Consider the following 22,036-nt stretch of genomic DNA (forward strand, 5'->3'; position numbering starts at 1 on the left):
ATCTTAAAATGAATATATATATTGTGACGGGAGGAGCCAGCGACAGACACAGTGGGCGTGGCGTCAGGCCTCGGAGAGGCTTTTTATTATTAACAAAATCAAAATAATACAAAATAAAGTGTCCATGGGAAAAGTGTCCAAATAAAAGGGGGATCTGGTGTCCTCGTCGTGCATGGGAAAGTGAAGGTTGAGGCCGTGTTCCAGGGGAAGGGTCCAGGTAAGGGGCGGAGTCCGGCGGTCGCACACGCTCCCCCTTTTTCTGGTTCGGGCGCGAGGGGCGGCGGCTTCTTCATGGCGTCTCCGTCGCCCGTTGCTCGGGCGGCAGAGTGGGATGAGCTCTGTGTTCACAGCCTGGACTACGGAGGTCCCACGACGCGCTTCTCGGACGGGGCGGGGTGAGGTCCATCACGCACCCTTCCTGGACCCACGGACACCAGCGCAGCATGCACGGGGAAGAGACCGGTCTCCCGAGGAGAGGCGCGTTTCGTTATTTAACGGCGACGGTAACGAGGCTAACTCACTTCAGGTGTGCCTCGTCACACGCCGCCAGACCTGAACAATACCCGCCCCTCCTCTCGAACACACCCCTCCCGTCGGAGCCCTGGTGAAGGGCGGCGAATAAAGGACGGGGTGATGGTGACAATAAAGAGGAGGGGCAGCCGACTCGTCACATTCCCCTCCCCAGCGTCAACCCCGTCAGGCGGTGCCGCCGCCACGCAGGAGTGCTACCTTCCTCAACCAGGCTCCAGCGGTCGGAGTGGGCGGGGCAGGGATTCCTCTCGGGCAACTCCCCTCTCGCACCAGGACAGAGAAACCGGGAATTAGTCGGAATGCTCAACCAGCCACCGGGTAAATGACAGTAAACGCAAGCGTCACTTACCCTTCCTGGTGGCTGGGAGCGAGTCTCCGTTGTTCCTCCGTCCCGGCATGGGTACCAGCGAGAGGATGACGTCATCAGATGTTGCCCAACTGTGCCGTCTAAGCTCCGCCTTGCCGCATTCTCCACCACTGTGACGGGAGGAGCCAGCGACAGACACAGTGGGCGTGGCGTCAGGCCTCGGAGAGGCTTTTTATTATTAACAAAATCAAAATAATACAAAATAAAGTGTCCATGGGAAAAGTGTCCAAATAAAGGGGGATCTGGTGTCCTCGCCGTGCCGCGGGAAAGTGAAGGTTGAGGCCGTGTTCCAGGGGGGAAGGGTCCAGGTAAGGGGCGGAGTCCGGCGGTCGCACACGCCTCCCCTTTTTCTGGTCCGGGCGCGAGGGGCGGCGGCTTCTTCCGCGGCGTCTCCGTCGCCGTTGTTCGGGCGGCAGAGTGGGATGAGCTCTGTGTTCACAGCCTGGACTACGGAGGTCCCACGACGCGCTTCTCGGACGGCGGGGTGAGGTCCATCACGCACCCTTCCTGGACCCACGAGGACACCAGCGTGCATGCACGGGGGAAGAGACCGGTCTCCCGAGGAGAGGCGCGTTCGGTATTTAACGGCGACGGTAACGAGGCTAACTCACTTCAGGTGTGCCTCGTCACACGCCGCCAGACCTGAACAATACCCGCCCCTCCTCTCGAACACACCCACTCCCGTCGGGAGCCTGGTGAAGGGCGGCGAATAAAGGACGGGGTGATGGTGACAATAAAGAGGAGGGGCAGCCGACTCGTCACAATATATAAATATATATATATGTTCTGCTTAGTTAGAAGAAACCAAAATTTATGATACGTCCTCAGATTGGAAAGCTTCTAATACTTTTTGCAACATATTACGATAGCGATCACGTTAGATACATTTTCCGTCGTGTTGCGGATCACATTAGGTTAGGCTATAATTAACCTTGCCCTGGTGCAAATTACATCGCTCCCTTTGGCACATGCTCAGTTAGAAAATTGCGATACACAAAGCATTACATAATATACATATACATATCCATAATATACGTTCGTTTGATTGTCACATACACTTCACTCATTCTAACTTTTTTGTTCAAACTCTTTTCATGATCCAATCAGTTCCCATAGGACAAAATCAAGTCTTGTCTTCATATTCTGTGATATTCAGTTTCAGTTTTAAAGCATTAATGTAATTTATGGAGTTAAAACGTGTTGCTTTCAATCTGACAAAACACACACACACAAAATGTACAAAAAGACATCCTATTGCAGATAGCAATGCTAGAGCAGATTACTGCGGAGAGAGGGAGAGGGAAAAAAATGTAGCTGTTTCAAAGCATGGCCCTGACAACGCCTGTAATCCATTGCAGTCATATTTCCTACAGGAACAGCAGATGTTCAGAGAGCTGAACACATATGCTCTTTTAGCAGGTGCTGATGTATTGAGTGATTGAGTGGCAGTGTGAGTGATTGACGCTTTGATAAACTGCCTTTATTGATTCTGTATAATGCTCTACGGTGAAACGGTCACAAAACTCAATAGTATCAAGAACACTACACTCAGATAGGTATGTTATTTAAATGCAGACGTTTAGAACCATATCTAACATAAGTATATTGTGACTGAAATAGTTTTGTGTTTGAAGTTTACATCTTTCTCACTTGGCTTCTTCTAAAATCCAAAGAACTCTAATCTACTTCTTTGTGATCTAGAACACTGTGTCTCATTGAGGCATGCATATGCATAAATTTCGTCAGCAAACCTTCTTCAGTGAATCATATAGTGACGCTTCCCACAAAAGTTTTTAAAAAGAAAGCACACGTATGCAGATATGTTATACTCTGGATGGCCTTATAATCGTTTTAAGATTAAACATGATCAAGGATGTTCTCAGGATAGTGCACATCTTTTAAAAAAGTATCATATATTCGGTGAAACACAGTAAAGGATATGGAAATGGATTTGTTTTATGCAAATTACTAATCTATGGGTATGTGGTCATTAATCTATAATACTCCAAATGCATTAACATTAGAATACCTCTAAGAACAGATTTAAATTCATACACATGTGCAAAATATATCTCCTGTGTGTATAATCCATACAGTTATTAGTGAATGAGATGTTTTTTTGTTTGTTTTACGATAATATTCAAAAAGGGAAATCTATGCCAACAAGCTATGCGATAATTTATAAAAAATTGGCTGTGTAATATTTAAACAACATTCAAATTTTGTAATTTATACTTTTTTTTCTACTAGTCCAATTCACTTATTAAGTTGTGATGTAATATATTCTCTTCCCGTGTTCAAGCTTTTACTCCATTTTTAGTAAGAACGCTATATTTTGACACAAAATGAAACACTGCAGTTGATGCCAATATTTTAATTAATTGAAACGTTCACTGTCTGGGATTTTGATATGAAGGTAAAGTTTAAGATTATGCATAATATTAGCACTGATATACAATATACACCGAAAACATTTTATCTTTATTTTGTATTTTCTGTATCGCCCTGCAAAAAGTTTTCAGTCACCAAAAGGTGGTGTATAATGACTTAACAGACTTAACATCCAGCTTGGACGAGATGGTCTGCAAATGCTGTAATGTTAGTGTGAAACACTCTTGAAGAGTTTAGAATGGCCATTTCATCTGTGCTCTCTAGCCCTCGAAACTCTTGGAGGTTTTTAACATCTTTGGGTTTTACTGCTGAAAAAAAATGATTTTAATAATATATGTTGAGGTTTATTGAAATGGCCGCTAGTGAGTGTCTGATGAGACACTGGGGAGTTTGAGCTGGATGACTACACTAATGGGAGCTCACAGTTTTAATCCTTTGATCACTCCGTTATGCACTGTGTTCCTCGATATACTTGGCCTGTCCTATAAAAACGATTCCTTTTTGGGTAGTCTGTGGGATTTTACTTTGAAACATGCTCGATTGAGAGCGTATTATGCTGCGTAAATGTTTGGCAAACGCACTGCGGGCGAGCTTAAATGTGTGTTCTTTTATCTGTCGGTGACAAACCTGAGGGGGCGACAGAGTTTACTTTAAATGTCTGTCATTAAACCAGATTATACAGGAGGTTAGCTATAAACATGTCGACCAGTTAGCTAACTTTAACTAAATTACATAGCAAGAGACTCTTCCAACGCGAAAGAGAAAACTGTCCATTAAAAAAAGAGTTTGCCCTTTGTGACAATACTGAATGTTGAACACGTCGGCAATGAAAAAAAAGCTTGTTTGTACAGTAAGCATATATTATAACACGGAGGACTTGTACATGCACTAGATGGCCAAATGTATCGAGACCCCCTTCTGTAGATAAAACGGCAACAACAAAGATCGAAACATAATTATTGTATTTAAAAACTGGATTTTCATTGTTGTTACAAGGGTTTTGGAAGTGTTTAAAATGACCCATGCAAATCGTTGTTTGGTGATGAATTTTTAGCTCAAAGTCATTCATTCAGGTTCATTCAGACCAGTCAAGTTACTTTTTGAACCAAAACGTGAATCTCAGCCATGAGATATTCCGCGGTCTGCCTCCATATCATAGTAGAAGAGATTATGGCCATTTTAGGCGGCCTCCATCTGGAAGCCAAGCGCTCCCCGTGCTGAACATACTGCCCTAAGGCTGACACATTAAATTATAGAATATTCTAACCCATGAAAGCAGGTGGAGAACACAGCAGACGTATTGGCCAGATATAGTCCTCCTCTTCTCTGGAGGTTTGCTTTCTTTGTCCTTCTCTGCTCTGAGGCATCTTATTATCTGTCACGTCTAGTATGCCACATTCTATGCTTCAAAAGATATTATGATCAAAAAGAGGAGCAGGCTCACTGGGAAAGAAGCCCGACCTCTCTCCCTCGCCCTCTCTTTTTCCCCTCTCTTATCCTTCAGTATCAAAACAATCCATGGCAACCTTTCACACGGAGGAGTACACCTTTGCTCACTTTCTAGGCTGCTGTTCCTCAGTCACATCTGTCTCTCCGTAAGATTCGAGGAGAAACTGACCGTCTCAGCTGCTATCATGGGTCTTTTTTAATTTGCAGAGAAAGTTTTCGCGGAACCTGCGGCCAGTTCTCGGTTTCAAAACCCTTACCGGCAGATTCTCATATTTCCTCTGCAATCTCGGTCTTATCAATCCTCTGTGAGTTTTTCTGTTCTCGGGTCCTGTGAGGAGGACCCCCGGACCGTTGAGATGAGATAGTCTGAGGAAGTGAATCACAGCTCCTGATGGAATCGGAGCAGCAGTTAAAGAGAGCAGCCCCACCTGTGGAGAGATACAATGATGTTTGTAGACCCTTGTGATTTAACCCTTCCAAAGCACATCTCAAATCACTGATCGTTTTGTGGTGGAAATTTCAGTTGAAATCGTTTTGGAATAAAATGGCTGAATCCTATCTCTTGCTAAAACTACTTTTTAAACACAAATCGCACTTTTTTTTGTCTTGAGTTTTTTTTTGTTGAACTGACACTAGATGATAAAGGATAGACAAATGTGTAACGTTTATACATTTAAACATATTGAAATGGTTCAGATCATTAAATACGTATAATGTAATTTTTTTAATTATTATTGCTGCTTTTTAAATAATGGAACATCTGGTATAACAATAAAGTGTCATTATTTTAATGATATTAAAACATTTTAATTCAATAATTATGTTGCTGTATAGTAATAATGAATGTATGAGTACAAATGTGATTGTGAGTGTCAGTGGCAATATTTTTACTGCATGTATTCTTAATTATTTATGTATAATTACTATAACCAAATTATGGTTTAGGGTAGGTTATGGTAATTATGCAACTGTTATTACTGTAGTAAGTACATGTAACTAAATCTGAAAGTGTTACCTTGTCAAGGTATTGTTTTCTAATGAATGACAAGACAATTGACGAGTCTATTAATTGACAAATACTCTGGAGGACTTTTCTAAAAAAGAAAAAAATATATATTTAACATGAAATTAATTCAATGATACTTTATTGTTATTGCACATAATGTATGTAGAGAATATAGGCACTGTTCTTTATTAAACTTTCCTTAATGGATTCTGCAATGCTGGGCAATGCTTAATTGTGATTATAGGTTTTGTTAATATAAGTTTGTTAGGGTTAGGTTTCGCTAGCTCTAGTGCAATTGTCAGCTCTAGCTCTAAATGACCCTGAATACACTTTCAGAAATAAAGGTACAAAAGCTGTCACTGGGGTTTTACCTTTTCAAAAGGTACACGTTTGTACCTAAAAGATCCATTTTGGTACCTTAAAGTTCATATCGGTACTTAAAGCGTACATATTTGAACCGAATAGGTACAAACGTGTACCTTTTGAAAAGGTACCGTCCCAGTGATAGCTTTTGTACCTTTATTTCTGAAAATGTAGGCAGTATTTTTCATCTGTGCTTGAAACATTTGTGCTAAATTAGTGAGCAATTAAGAATTAAACAAAAAGCCTATAGACAGTTTACACAGCCTTCATGTAAAAATTAATTCATTAATTAATTCTTTGTTGTTGGGATTTTCAAGAGTTTGTGTGGGTTTGCTTAGCTGCGCTTTTGATGAAAGTAGATATAAAATGCCCTAAAACAGCCCATTTTGGAAAAAACAAAACATAATTAATTCTTTATTTAAAGAGACCCTACTATGCCTTTTTATGAAGACTTGGTTTTGTTTTTGTGGTGTACTAGAATACATTTCCATGCTTGATTGTTCCATAAAGTATTTACTTTTCACATGTTTTTCATTACTGTAGCGCATCTCCTCCCAGTCTATCACACATTTGTTAAAACCCCTCCTCCTTCTGAATTACGAAATGTGCTCCGATTGGTTAGCTGACCAATTAAAACACGTTCCAGAAATGACTCACGCCTTACCATAACCTAGTTTCATCCATAATATGATGGTATCAGATATGCCATACCAATCTGAGCACGATTCAGAACCCTGACAATGTTTAGTAAGTTGAAGATCATGCAGATGGTAGTAGTTAAAAGAATAGTTCACACATAAATGAAAATTACTGCATGTTTTACTCACCCCAAAGCCGTCCTAGGTGTATATGACTTTCTTTTTTCAGATGAACACAGTTTTGTTTTAATTTATCCTGGCTGTCCAAGCTTGGCAATGCTGGTGGACAGCGGCTATTAAATGTAAATCTGGGTATATATCCACAAGTACTACGACGTAAAACTAATTGCATGTTGTCACGGTTGTGGTTTGGCGGGAAGGAGCACACGACAAGCAAAATAAACTAAAACAGGTTTAATCCTTTTAAACGGGCAAAATAAATATACACAAGCAGGCAGGCAGGCAGGCAGAACATTAACCACATAAGGACCTCGACGATCGGACACACGTGAACTCAAAACACACAGGACTAAATACACAAGAAAATTGATTAAATTAACAGGGAACAGGTGAAGACAATTATACAATTATTTCTGTTACAAAAATCCATTGATCTGCGTCAGAGGACATGTGATAAACGGAGGTTCAAAATAATGGCCAGGATAAATCTTTAATTTAGATAGAATTAAGGACTAAAATATGTGACCCTCGAGCACAAAACTAGTTTTAAATATATTTGTAGTAATAGCGATACATTGCCAATTAGATTTTTTTAAGCCGAAAATCATTAGGATATTAAGTAAAGAGCATATTCCATATATATATATATACTGTAAAAAAAATGTATATGAATATGCTAGTTGTTAGTGAGAATCGGTCCCACTGAAAGTGTTACTGTACAGGAGGCCTGCATTTCCAGTATTCTGCTCAGAGATTTCCAGATCTTCTTCAGTCTCTGTTGTTCTTCCCTTTGACACCGGAGCGCTCAGATCAGGCAGCGCGGTGGAGTTTTTGAAAATCTGCACTTTCATGAAATATGCTGATAGAAAGTTTCCTCGGAATCAATAAACATTTCTATTTTTTTTAACGCCGTGGATAGGGTATATAGACAAGGCGCATCTGATATTTCAAAAAGCAGCAGTTATGTGTTATGTATTTATATCAGAGGCCTAATCAAAGGCATTTTGACAAGTCTAACAATAGAGACCCAAGAGACTTTCTGCCATTACGCACACACACAAACATGCATACATAATCACTCGCCCTTCCCTGCGGATGCTCCTTTCCTTGTGCGCATAAAATCTCGGTGTTTCTTTCTCACGGCACAACCTACGCGTCTGCTTTTTTTGTCAAATGAATTGTTAGCAGCTTTTTTTAAATATCGTCGCATTTCGGTCCGTGTGAAAGATTTATTCTGTTTAAACTGCCGCACGGCTTCACAAAGACTGTCGCCTTCCTGCGTGTGTCAATATAATGAGAATGTGAATTAAAATGGACAGCCACCTGCCTGCTGCAGTTTCCAGCATCATTATCAGTGGCTGAGCTATGGGTAAGGCCAGGAGATGTTTGTTTTGGACTGATCTCCTTCATTGCACACGGCCTCTCTGTGGAATATCTCACATAGAGAAAAGACGAGCTAGCTACACAGCGCTGTGTGCTGGAGAACTCAAAGCCTTAGTGAGGGTATTTAAGGTAGTCTTTTTATTTTTGCTGGATTTGTGGCTCAATACAATCCGTACACACCACGGAGATGTATAACAATCAGTAATAGCAAAATTTATATTTATTAAATGCAATTAATTGCTTATTTAATGCATTTAACACATTTACTTAATTTGATTTTATATCATTTTTAAATGCTGGTCATGACAGAATTCTTTTGTATGCAAAATATATGGTCGGGATGTTATTAAAAGGTATTTTTATGGTAGAAATGATTTGTTATTGAAGCTAAACATATGTTATACCACTCATTAGCAAAACTCCAGGCCAGTGGAGAAAAACTCTCTGCACGTGATTGTATCTATAAATTGTAAGAAAAGAAAGAGTTCATAAATATTTGAATGGAGAGCACAATTTTAATTACTTCATTAGCATGTGAATTATGTAGATTGCATTACATTGATGTTATAACATAATAATAGCATGTTAATAAACAATGTAATTACCGCATATTTGATCATTTTGTTTATTTTATGTTTATTTAAATGTAATATTTTTTGCTTGATTTTTATAGTAAGGCTACTTGAGTTGATTTGGGTATATGTTCAAATCAGAACATCAACGGGAATTTATTTCCATGTTCATGTTATTTTGACATTATTTAACGCGACATAAATGTAAATACATTTAAATATATTATCCGTTTGATGCCGCTGCTGCAGCATCTGAAAACTAGACTGAATTTCAGTTGAAATAAATCCCCTAAAGCTTCCTAGTCTTTTGTTTTAATATGACACCATTATGTGGTAGTATTTCACAATTACATATGATAAGTGGAGTTTAAACGCAGTTTAAATGTGTTTTACACAACATTAAAGTTTATTAAGAAATAATGGGCCATTTCACTCTAATGTAGGCTTGTACTGCTTAACATTCAGCTCCGGATACTCCAGGCCTGAATTCTTAGGCAGAGATGTGGACACATTTAGACATCAATTAAGATCCTTATCCGTGCTTTTAGAGTGCTTCATTTTAATATTTATATGATGGTTTGGAGATGCTCTATGGTAGTTTAAGCCTCAGCTGCATGAAATAAAGGATACCTAACATGGGCACCAGTGAGTCAGATATATGCCATCCCTACTATATAGGCAGAATGGAAAAGAAAATGGCAACAGGCTCATATATTTACTTTTACACATCCAATACATCAATAATGTTCTGTGTTGTTGTATGTTTCTCAGTGAAAGATGATGGATGTATCTTTTCAGTCCAAAAAAAAAGAAGCTGGTTTAACATTTTCAATCTGGAAAAGCAGATCAGTCCCACAACATCTATTTATCAGAACCAACCAATTTTTCCACCATTTTCCCACAGTCGTAACAGAGCGTAAATTTGTTCCATTTTCATTCTCTTGTCATCCGTAAGAATAAGAACAACAGAGCAGAATGCTTCGGGTTTGATTGTAGCGTGCGGTAAATTAATCAAAAGCTTCAGAACAGATCGAGAACCAAGAGCAGATTAAAGTAGGGCAATCTGTGGACACTTCAGCGTGATCAAAATATTCGACGAATCACTGCTAATCAATCCACACAATCAACCCGGAATGCGCAGATAGCATCACGGGAAGAATGGCGTGAAAATGAGAGAGAAATACTTTCTTTACCTCGCATTTAAAGGATTGGTTCGGTATCACGAATCATTTTGTCAAATACGATCAAGTGTGCGTCTAAGTGATGTTTTTGTGTCTCGCGTTGTGAAGCTCTGTTCCAAAACCTAGAGGAGAGCCTTCAAGTCTATTACAGCGTATACAAGTTGAATAGCGCAATGCACCGATGAGAAGACATACGCATCTGGTTATTTATTCCTTGAGATTTTCATTTCCATCTTTTACTTTCTGTCTATCTATCTCGGCCCCCATGGTTTTGCCTCATCAGCAGGTGTAGTCTACATGTGCAATCGGGCTGATTTGTCAAGGGTAACTCCAGAAGATTCTGATAGGCACTTGGCAAATCACCCAGTTGATCTAAAATATCGACCGGCCACAAAAAGTCATTACACACAATAATGGTAGGCAGGACCTTGAGTATGTGACTTAATTAGGTTTCAAATGCCATCAGATGTGTTCTCAGAGGCACGAAAAGACCTGAGTTTAAAATGGTTGAAGATTCTTCGCAATTGGCAACGGTTTCTCTCGCTACTAACCTTAATATCTAAGTTGATTAGGGGTTTATTTGTAGTTCTGCTGGAATAAGATGGTATTATTTTGTATGCTGAATTTTGCATGCTGTCGGTACACATTTCAGTTTTGGAGATTAGTCAGGATTAGTCATAAACAGATTTGTGTGCTTCTGCCACAATTTGTGCCGTAGTAATCATGTAAAGGGGGCAAAAATATGACATTTTAACCAATAGCTGTATGATTCTTCTTAAAAAGATTATTTTGAAAAATACCTGCATATGCTTTGTGTTTCCAGCAAGCGAGCAGTGAGAGAGAAAAGCTGGTCTGTGGGTGGTTTATTGATAATTCGGTGTGATCTCATTAAAATTTTAGGCATACGACTTTAGAGACAAATATTTTGGAATCGTTTGATGTTCATAATTGTGAATATATAACAATATATAACACATCCAAAACAAAAGTTTTTGTTCAACTTCTTATGTATGTACACTTTGCATTTTAAAAGCTGTCAACATTTCACTGGCTTCAGTTTTTCAGTGTCTATCCGAGTTCTTTTCACATTTAAGATACTGATAATTAATTTGATTTCTTGTCCCAGAAAACCAAGATCTCCACGTATGATAAGATGTGGGAGTTCATGAGCAGTCGAAGACATTCGGTGATGGTGAAGAGCATCGAGGAAGGAATTGAACGGGTGCTCACCTCTGATTACGCTTTCCTTATGGAGTCCACCACCATCGAATTCGTCACTCAGCGCAACTGCAACCTCACGCAGATCGGAGGCCTCATAGACTCCAAGGCCTACGGGGTCGGCACTCCAATGGGTAAGGCTTCGTTTTAAGCTCGAATCTAATTTAACAGAGTCCAAATGTTTCATACTGCTGAATTGATCTGAAAGCACGTGATTATTCTATGCGGGTTAAATCAGGTAGAAAGCTCTTTGAAGCAACAATTGAAGGACTAGACTTTTAGCTGTCGATAATTTTAGTTCATGTTTTTTTGATTTGCTTCACAGCCATTTAATTAGTGGAATTCTTCTCTTTGAATCAGGAAGTTATTGTGTTTTTTTTGTTATTAATAATAATTATGAATTAAATAGTGATCGATTGATTCTGCTGTCAATCAATATCTGAAACAACGATATGCGGATATCGACTTCAATGCCCCGATCAATAATCAGCCAGCCATTTGCCCAGAGCTGAGCAAATTTGCATAATCAACTGAAAACAATTTCTATTTTGCCAAAACGCTTAGTCTCAGCGGCATTATCTTTCAAAAAGTATTCGTCAGACATCCCGGGCAAAATCATGAATCATTGAACAGACTGATTGAAATGAGAGACACAGTCGTTTATCAACACATCTCTGCCACGCAGAAGTGTATTCTCCTCAAAGTGTGTTTTTTCTCAGACTGCAGCGTCGACTCGAATCTTCATTTCGTTTTGATTAATGACTGTCTGGCTCTGTCGGTGAAGGTGAAGCGGTTGAGGTTAGCGTCTCTGAACGCCACTCAGCGGCTCAGTGAATGTGCAGAAACGCGGAGCCCGAGGCAAGCGTGCATGAAATAGACGAATGGATGAGATAAATAAATGAAAAGAGAAACTGTGAGGCGTTTCCCCTCCTGTGCATAAGATTATCAGTCTCAGTAGCAGATTGTCTTAATCCTGTTATACATGCGGCTGCTGGCTGTGTCAGCAGCGGAAATGTAGAAATGTCCTCAGTAAGACTCGAGTCTGAAAACATCCAGAATTGTACACGATACCGCTGTAAGACATCTTAACACAATGACCCTAAAACACTTTCCTTATCGCGGGTTTGTAGAAGAGGGAATTAGGGTTTCTATGATTTTCTTCACATTCCTCTAGAGCGGCGCGGTGCACCGAATAGGCATGATAACATTTTGGAGAAGTATTAAAAAATAAAATTAGATTTTCATTTGCAGCGTTGGCCTTTTTACTCAAAATGGGTTGCTATTTTGAAAAGTAATATTATTGCTTTACTTATTACTCCCTGCCAGAAGTAATTTGTTGCACTTATTTTTCATTACACTCCATATCATTGGTAATTGCACACTTTCTCCTCTTCTGGTATATAGTCTTTAAAAAATATCACGCGTGTTATTTTTCCGTTCAATAATGTTATCCCACGAGCATTAATCACTTGCTGTTATGACTCGAAGATCATTTGGTGTGTCCATAACCCTATCTTTATGATTAGGTTCCTCTTTACACTTTTGTTTTACAGAAAACCCAAAGAACATTTTTACACAGAAGAAATGAAGCTAATTGATTTATTCATATGATATTGTTTTACGTTCAGTGTGGAAAGGCCTTAATGCAGCTGTCAACCAGGTGCACTTATTATTGTTCCAGAAAGGCTTTTGAAAGACGATTTAGATTTGTCAACGATGTTCTTGTCAAATTTGTGCAAAATTAAAGTTACGTGATATTTCCAAACTTTCCCATATTCCGACTTTGACTGCTGCAGTGGTGACGTTGTTAGTAAAAAACTGATTTTTTTGGATTGGACTGTTAGATTTCGAATCCGCGGTTGAGACAATAACCTGCTAACGAGTTATTTTATGTGCAATAACTGTAAAACTGCTACTGAAATCTGTATTTGTAATTAATAACGCTGCTGGGAGAAATAATGTTGCTAGAAATGTGTTCCTGCGAGCGAGCGAAAAGAAATGGCGTTGGACCTCAAAGCCACATAGGCAACAAATGACCTCAGCATGTGATCACATTGGATATAAAACAGCGTGATCTATTACTTGCTTTGAAAGGACCAAAATAACCAAGAATGGAAAAGGCACCTTAATGTGAGAATCAAAGGCCTCTTGGGCACCGCTGAAGCCTGGCTCCTCTACCTCAGGCGCCGTGTCAATCAGCCCGGCGAATGTAAACCGTTAGCTTTGTTTCACTCATTCAGTGCGCTGCGTCTGAACTGGAGCATTGTGTTCGGTATTATGTGGCTTTGTGCGGCTAATATGTTCATTCAATTTTGAAGTCGAGATTAACCAGCCGGCTGACTGGACACGTGCCCAGAGGCTTCCCACTACCTGGCGCATGCCGGTAATTGCGCGCACATTATAAAAGATACCTTAAAATATATTCCTGTTGCAATTAGAATACCAAACAAACAAGCTCGTTGTTAAAGTTATAAAAAGCGTGGGAAGATATTAAATGTAATTAGGAAGATGGCGCAATGTCTTAACCAGAAGCGAAACGAGAAGTTTGGAAGGGAAATGAAGAGCGTAATAATGTAACAGCAATCAGATTTTAGTTTGGTTGTTTACCCAAAAATAAAATGAAAAACAGTTGTGTAACTGCATGGAAATTTTTTTTTATGTATTATATGTATTCAATTTCTATATATGAATTATATGTAATGTACAGTGCTTGCATATCTACCCCAAAAATTTTTTAATTATAATCTATATATAAAACATGCATACTTGTTGTATATATGTTGCTTTTAATAAGTTGTATATATAATAGCATGAAAAAAGAAATATGGGTTTTTATGTTATAAATGTATTCATTCATCTACTAAAATTATAAATCACCTCATAGATTTTTTCCATAATGACTTTAAAATAGGAAAAAGATACATATAGGAACATCAATAATCTATCTATCCATAAGACTTAAATGACATATTTTTACCAATGTCGTTGTGTGAAGAAAAATACTATTTAAATATGCATTCTCTGATATTATCCCCCGCAGTCATAGATTTCACTTTTGAGTTTTTAAAAGAGTCATTTAGAAGTTTTTCTCGAACACAAAGTTCCAGGGGCGACTGAAAAGTTCTCTGCACTACAACTGATAAAAACTACATATACCATTACGAAGTCATTAGACTGGGAGGAAGTAAACGTCCAATGAGACAATTACTAAGCCAGTATTGCAGGGAATGTCAATACTGAGATGGTGAGAAATATTCTGATTAAAAGAAGGACAGCTACATTTCTTAACGGGGAGCTGAGTATTGATCCTCCGTCAGGATCGGTGATCTAGAGTCACATTCTCCCGAATAATTGGATTTTTTAAATATTGGTATAAAGTTAGGTCCATTTCGCAGCATCTTCTTGCCAAGGGCTTCTTATTTAGGAAGAGACTGTCTGACTGGTTGGTGAACTGCTCAATTAAAGCTAGTTTTTAAACGCAGAATAAAGGTTTGGTTCAACCAAAGGTGAAAATTCTGACTTTTATTCATCTTTGAAACACAAATGAGGATATTTTTAATGAAACCTTAGAGGTTTCTGTCATTTCTCACATGCCCTGCAAGACACTTTGAGCTTTGGCAAGAACCGGTGAGGTTTGTTCTCGCGTGTCAAGCCACTGACCGTATTTCACGTTCTCTATTTATGTTGATTCGTGTTTGCGAATGCGTGTATATGAATGAACGCCTTCATCATATGAAGCCGTTGCGTGTCTTCAAAAGAGTCAACATATTAATACACATAACCTAATTTTAGCACGTCTTATGAAGTGTCAAATGTTTTGGTTGGAATGGAGAGCCATAAATCTCTCAGGATTCATTAAAAAAAAATCTTAATTTGTGTTTCAGAGATGAATAAAAGTCTTAGGAAGTTTTCCTAGCTGAACCGTCGCTTTAAGCGCAGGATAATGTGAAGGAGATTATATGAGGAAAAAGAAGAGGCAGTCGGTGGTATAGATTGTTGTTGTATAAGAAGGGTTTGGAATAAAATTTGGTCAATAATTTAAGAATGATGTTTTGGAAATACCATATACACAAACATAAATGGCCTATTAATAAGCACTGCATTATTTAAAACTGAATTTAAGCATTCAATCTTATGCAGCAGTTCAATACATTTTAGCAGTCAGTCAGCCCACTGTTATATATATATATATATATATATATATATATATATATATATATATATATATATATATATATATATATATATATATTATATACCTATTTTAAGCTAAATATAAAAATTACTTCAAGAGGAAAACATGTAAAATTACTTCAAGAGGAAGTTAAATTGCCCTCTTCTATATTACCTGCCATAGTTAATATTTATAATCTGATGAATTCATATTTTTTCGAGTCTTGGGGCCCAAATTCCTCAACTATTAAAAAAAAAAAAAAAAAAAAAAAAAAAATATTGCTGGGAAATAAATCAGTGAAACATGCATAAAAAACAACCAAGCAAAAAACAAACAAACAAAAAAAAGTACAAAAATATATTAAAAACGAAATAAAACACTTATTTTATTTTCGGTTCTCTCAGCAAGTTGTGTATGAACATGCATATTGCAGTAATATTAGTCACTTATTAATACCAATTAAGCACATATTAATGTTTTATTCTACATCCATAATCCTACCGTCTACCTAACCTTAACAAGTACCTTACTAGCTATTAACAGCAAATTAGGAATTTGCTGAAGGATTATAGCGAATCACTTTTCCCCATTCTGAAGTGTTACCAAATTTTCCTTTCATGATGACTTTATCGCCCCGCAGTGTTCACAGAGACTTTGTTTTGGATAGACTCATGCACCCTGACTCCTAGACGTCTTAGAGAATCCAGTCAGTGTTTTTGTTTGCATAAGATGGTCAGTCTGATGCATAGTTTATATGCGAGACTGCTTTGAAACAACATGGATTACGAGAAGTGCCGCGCAAATAAATGTGACTCACTTGACTCGAACAGACTGCGGCCATGCCATCAGGGACTGAATCTACCAAATAATTTACCCCGTAGCTATGTGAAAAGGGGGCAGATGTTGAAACCGAAGCTCTGTCGCTGTAAGTCACGCTGTTTGAAACTTGTTAGCGTTATTTCCTAATCCCGTCCCTCCCACCCTTCCTTTTTTTTCCCTATTATTTCCCATTCTCGTTCTGTATTACACCAGTAATAAAAGTACTGATCGAGGCAGCACGCTTTCCAAAAGGTGCATTATGAATATTCATGCGGGTGTTTGACGCCATTGCGCTATAAAGCATATAATCGTAAATCGTTGACGTGCCAGGGACTAAACGGCCTAGAATATCTTAATCCGTTCGTGGTTTGGAACGAGGTCTGTGTGCGGGTTTAAGATGCTATCCGGGCTTTTCCACATGGACAGCGAAATCCAGCTATCAAGCGCCCCGTCTCGAAGACGTTAATGCTTTGTCACTCAGCGGGTTAAAACCTGTCAGGTACGCCGTCTAAAAGACGACCCAGTGAGGGTGTTTTTAGCTTGTCAGTGGCGTGTCACGGGATTGCATTGTGTCGAGCAAACGCAGGGCACATGAAAAAGGATGTTTAGCATCATCACTCCCCTGTGTGCCGTTCCCAGACAGCTCAGCACAGGCCATTTCCATTGCTAATCCTACCCTTTTGGAATCAGTTAGCATAGGCAGGCTGCACACAGGCGTGCGTTTAGCATATATCTTGTTGACTTCAGCAGCACACAGTCGGCAGGCTGCATTAATGTCGAAACCGTTACGGCGGGAGATGGCCGAGTCCTTCTGGCAAGCGCTCCTGCTCGAGAACAGACAGGGTCGGCGTTGAGACCATCTGCGTTTCGCCGTGTTGGTTAATTAGATGCTTAAATGGGAATATATACATTTTTGGCACAGTCGAATGCCGGTTTTATATCGAGACAGGTGAAAGCGAGAAGCTGGTGATATGCACGAAGTCCTCAAAGCGATTGCTGCTGTGGTTCGGGAAGGCAGTAGTCCCTGACGATCCACCGTAAATTCACATTCAGCTCCAGCTCCGCTCTGGTATTAAATAGCCACTTTCCCTCACCATCATGTCATTCTAAACCTCTATGATTGGAACACTATGATTGGAAGTTACAATGGTCCATACAATGAAATTCATTTGGACCTCATTTGCTTTCACTGTACGGTGAGAAACACCTTCCCTAATATCCTCTTTTGTGTTCCACAGAAGTTTGGAGTGACGTAAGGATAAGTAAAAAAAAATGATATTTCATTCCCGGTGAAACCAAAAATAGCATACTTAGCATACTTCTAAAATATAGCGCTTATTGTAGAAATGATATATTTTCTATTTAATATACTCGAGCGCAAATTGATTGTAATCAGGGCTTGAAATTAACACCTGCCAGCCCCCCAAATGCGGGTGAAAATCAGCTGCGGTGGGTAACACTGTCAAATCACTAGCCAGTTCGGTGGGTTACTTTTTGTAAGTTATATTCACTCATTAATTTCTTGGGGAAGTTTATGCCAAATCTGCACGTTTAGTGCAAATAGCTATGATCTCATGAGACATCGTGACATTATCGAGTATATTGCAAAACCCACCTACAGAGTGCACACATATGCAATGAAATAGCCTAATTCAAGATAAGGGGGCAGTAAATGTATATATTTATATCAGTTCACACACACACACATACACACACACACATATATATATATATATATATATATATATATATATATATATATATATATATATATATATATATATATATATATATATATATAGATATAGATATATATATATATATATATGATAGATATATATTTTTATTTTATTTCTTTTTTTATTTCTTTAAATAAGTAAAAATTTATTCTCATATTACTTACATCTTTAACATCATATTGTCTGTTTTTGCTGTAATTCACCAACAGAAATCAAACAGCCACAGAACTGTTTCGCGTCTCTAAACAACTTCACAATGTTTCATTCCTGAAAGAATCAGCTGTTTAATCAGCTGTGTTGATTCGGTTCAGTCACAATGACTCACTTATTAACAGTGACTTGTTGCCTCCGATTTTAATTTCGCAATGAAGTATATTTTTATAATATAAATAATTCCAAACAATAGCACTCAACAAGTCGGCAACAAGTAGAAGTTATGAACTTAAATATTTTTTAAGCAAAATTGACCGGTCAGTGAAAAAAAAAATCCCTGTACGTGCATATATAAATGTATAATGGCTTGTGTATATCTGAACATACTGATTATTGACTAAATTAATATTTAATTCAATATATTAAAACATGTATGCTTTCAGATATATTGGAAATTACACGTTTGTTCTAGTGAAGTTGGAATTTAGTAGAATATATCTTAAAATAACAACAAATGATTATTAAAACAATGGTTAAAACGTTTAATCACACATTTGTGCACTTTTTAAAAGTGTACATAAGTGTAAAGAAACATAGTCATGGAAATGTATTTTTAAGTGGCCTTTTATTTTATTTTATTTATTCCAGTTATCATTATCATTATTATTATTTTTCTGTCACATCTCTGGATCTCTTGTCGCGCGTGCTCTCTGTGCCCTACCTTCCCTTCGTGTGAATTGTATAATTGTCTTCAGCTGTGTCTCGTTAGTTAGTCAATTACGTTGTATATTTAAGTCCCGTGTGTTTGTCTTGAGTTTGTCCGATCGTCAATGTCCATACGTGGTTTTTGTTCCCGAGGTCTATATGTGGTTTTTTGTTCTGCCAGCCTTTGCATATTTATTTTGCCCATTTGGATTAGATCCGTTTAAGTTTATTTTACGTGCCGTGTGCTCTTTCCCGCGAAACCACATCCGTGACACAGAAATTGTGTTTTTTTTTATTGTGCATTCCAGTTAATCAAAACCAAACTGCAGTTGGGTTATTTTGGCTAGAAAATAACTTTACAAAGCAGATAACTAAAACGTGTTAACATCATTTAAAAAAACGATTTTTGAAAGTTATCTGGTTTTGCAAATGATCTAAATATACTTTTAAAATGCAAAGTACACTACAAGAGCGTATCATGTAGACATTGGCTTCCTCCTCATCTTCAGAACAGGTAGTCGTGCACCAAACTCAAACCATTGGCCGTTGCATCAGCGAATGCCCTAAAGGACCACATTGCTTATATTTTCCCAGAAGTTAGCATATAAATAGCTTTACTTAAATGCCTGTAAACTGGGATAGAAGTATTTTACCACTAAACCCCCCCCGCACACTTCACCCTTTAGTTTGAGCACCGCTGTGAGCTCCCTTTTTCACTTGTGACTTCATTGTCTTGCTAAATGTGTGTAGCACTTGCGGTGTATATCGCCGTTCCAGGGCAGTGCTGCTTGCCCCTTGAGGATTGTGGAAATAGAAAGCCCCCCAGTCAGCTTTCAGCGTGCGGACGGGCCCCGTCCCTGGAGGCATCATTAAGAAGAGTCATGTACAATGCCATGTCATCAAACATCTGTCAGTAGTTTGCTTGTGCATGAGGAGCTACCGGTATCCAAGTAAACCCTTATCATTCCGTTTCATTTAAGCTATCTTCTGTCCTTACCTTCTAAAGGTACCTCATCCATTTCAAGAAAGGGTTTCGAAGAACCTTGTGCTGTACAGCGGGTCAAGGATTTATTACGTTACTGGTCTGATGTTGAAGAACGGACAGAAAAAAAGTTGGCATGTCTGTAAATTCATGCCCATTTAATGATTAAAATCATTTATCTTAAATGAGGCCTTTTGTGTCCTTTTTAAATAATAATAATAAAAAAACTAAACCATAAATAGTTTTATTATCAAATGATTTAGATGGTTTTATTAAGTGGATGATTCCCACTCATTCAGAATAATAACTGAAGGTCAGCTGCAAAAAACATTGTAAATAAAGTAAGATTAAAACCATAGTAAATCAACCGAATTGTTGATTTTACACAAAGTATTAATTTATCATTAAAAAAGTTAAATATTGCGTTGAATATTATTTTTATTTTCTTGTGCATATGGATTTATTGTGACATTCATTTATTCATTCATTCATTCTATTTTTTATTTTATTAATTCTTGCACAAGAATTTTGAAGTAAAGGATTAAAAGCGCTACCAACGAGCAACTATACATATATTAAAGAGCACTTTGTGTTTCAAATACTCGTGTGGTATTTGAGCAAAAGAACAGTTGAGTTCTCAATTATTCAGGCAACGCTACAATCCTTATTATAGAGAGTTAACTACAGCATTACAACATGAAAGGATCAGCGAGGTTTGTGAGTGCTCTTGTTCCGCTTCGTATTTCAAAAGAAACGAGAAAGCGCCTCTCTAGCCGTTTTTTGATCTGTGTTGAATGAAGGGAACGCGGCGTGTTTACCTATTTCTGCGAGGGAGGTAAAATGGCCGATGGGAAAGGGGGAGAGTTACGAATCGAAGCCCCGGAAGGAGGCCCAGAAGGAAACATTACCTCAAATTAAGAACAGCAACTAGTTTTAATTAAACGGAAAATAAATAGATAAAAGCGGGAAATGCCAGTCCCTCGAATGTAATTGGGTTTTATTGGTGTGTTATCAATGGCACTCTGGGAGCTGTGTTTCAACCAACAGCATTAGGCTTTTATGGCTCGTACTGCATTAGTGTCTGGATTTCTCACCTCTGTACTGCTCTGTGAGAATTGCAATCTCACACCACCGAAGTGACAAACTTCGTGTTCCTTTTTCACCGTCTCAGCTTTCCTCAAGTCAGTCAGTTTGAATGTACTGAATGTTTGAATATGCTTTAAAGAATATGCTTTCTTTGAGATCGTCTGATATTTTAAAGCGTCTCCACAATACGATAGCGGTTCACATTTACTGTAAATGTAAGGCTCAAAAAAATTGCAAATGCTGGTGCTCTGTATTCAAGGTCTTTTGAAGCCATGCATTTCAGCAACAGACTGAAATTGAATTCGTTATTCACTTATAATCTTCCCCTCCATTGAACTGTTAACTAATAGAACTGCTGTTACCGGATCGTGGAGGCAGTGTTTTTCTCGAACGGATTGTTCAGTCTGCGTTGTGAATAAAAACAACTAATTCATAGGAAAGAAAGAAAGAAAGGAAGAGAAAGGCTTGATTTTAAATAAGAAAAATTAAGAGGTGTGAAGGCACCTGTTGTATCCATTAGTTTTCTTCTTCATCATCTTTGCTCTGGAATTTGACTTTGCTCTATGGAACCGATGAAGGACAGTCGCGCAGTTACTAAATATTTTTTTTCAATAGACCAAACAGTGAGTGTATAGCACATCAGCATGTTCAAGAAAGACCATGCCGAGATGGATGTGAATCTATATTTCCATTTAAGCGTGTTCAGACCAAACTTGGTATGCGTGATAACCATGACCTAAAGATACACGAGCAGTTTCCACACATCACCACCCGCTGGTCAAGAGATAGATATGAAAAATAGACTTTTTTACCTTTATCCTAAAATCTCTTTCAGCATTCTTTCTTTCAGCATTTCAGCATTCCCCTTCGTGGGCGTCATCCGCATCATTCTATATTTTACAAATGCATTGGTGTATTAAAAAAAACACTTTCTGTCTTCATTTTTTTGTGATATGCTATTTACACTAAGTGCAAACAGCAATAGATTATATTTACAGTAATTGAAAATAGCAGCATTATTTAAGTGCAAATAGCTGCAAGTGGCAATTACCTGCACCTCAGTATTGAAGGACATTATAAAACAGAATTACAACTTATT

The 22,036-nt window shown here is 38.3% G+C and overlaps 1 protein-coding gene across 1 annotated transcript in view; it reads left to right on the top strand.

The window, feature by feature from the left end:
- Positions 1-22,036, top strand: part of LOC122360367 (glutamate receptor ionotropic, kainate 2) — a 64,842-nt gene that overhangs the window by 35,578 nt on the left and 7,228 nt on the right. Inside the window, exon 8 of the mRNA XM_043260908.1 lies at positions 11,188-11,413. Within this exon, the coding sequence (XP_043116843.1) occupies positions 11,188-11,413 (226 nt within the window). The remainder of the gene's footprint in view (positions 1-11,187; positions 11,414-22,036) is intronic.

This window comes from Puntigrus tetrazona, chromosome 16, assembly GCF_018831695.1.
Source record: "Puntigrus tetrazona isolate hp1 chromosome 16, ASM1883169v1, whole genome shotgun sequence".
NCBI lineage: Eukaryota > Metazoa > Chordata > Actinopteri > Cypriniformes > Cyprinidae > Puntigrus > Puntigrus tetrazona.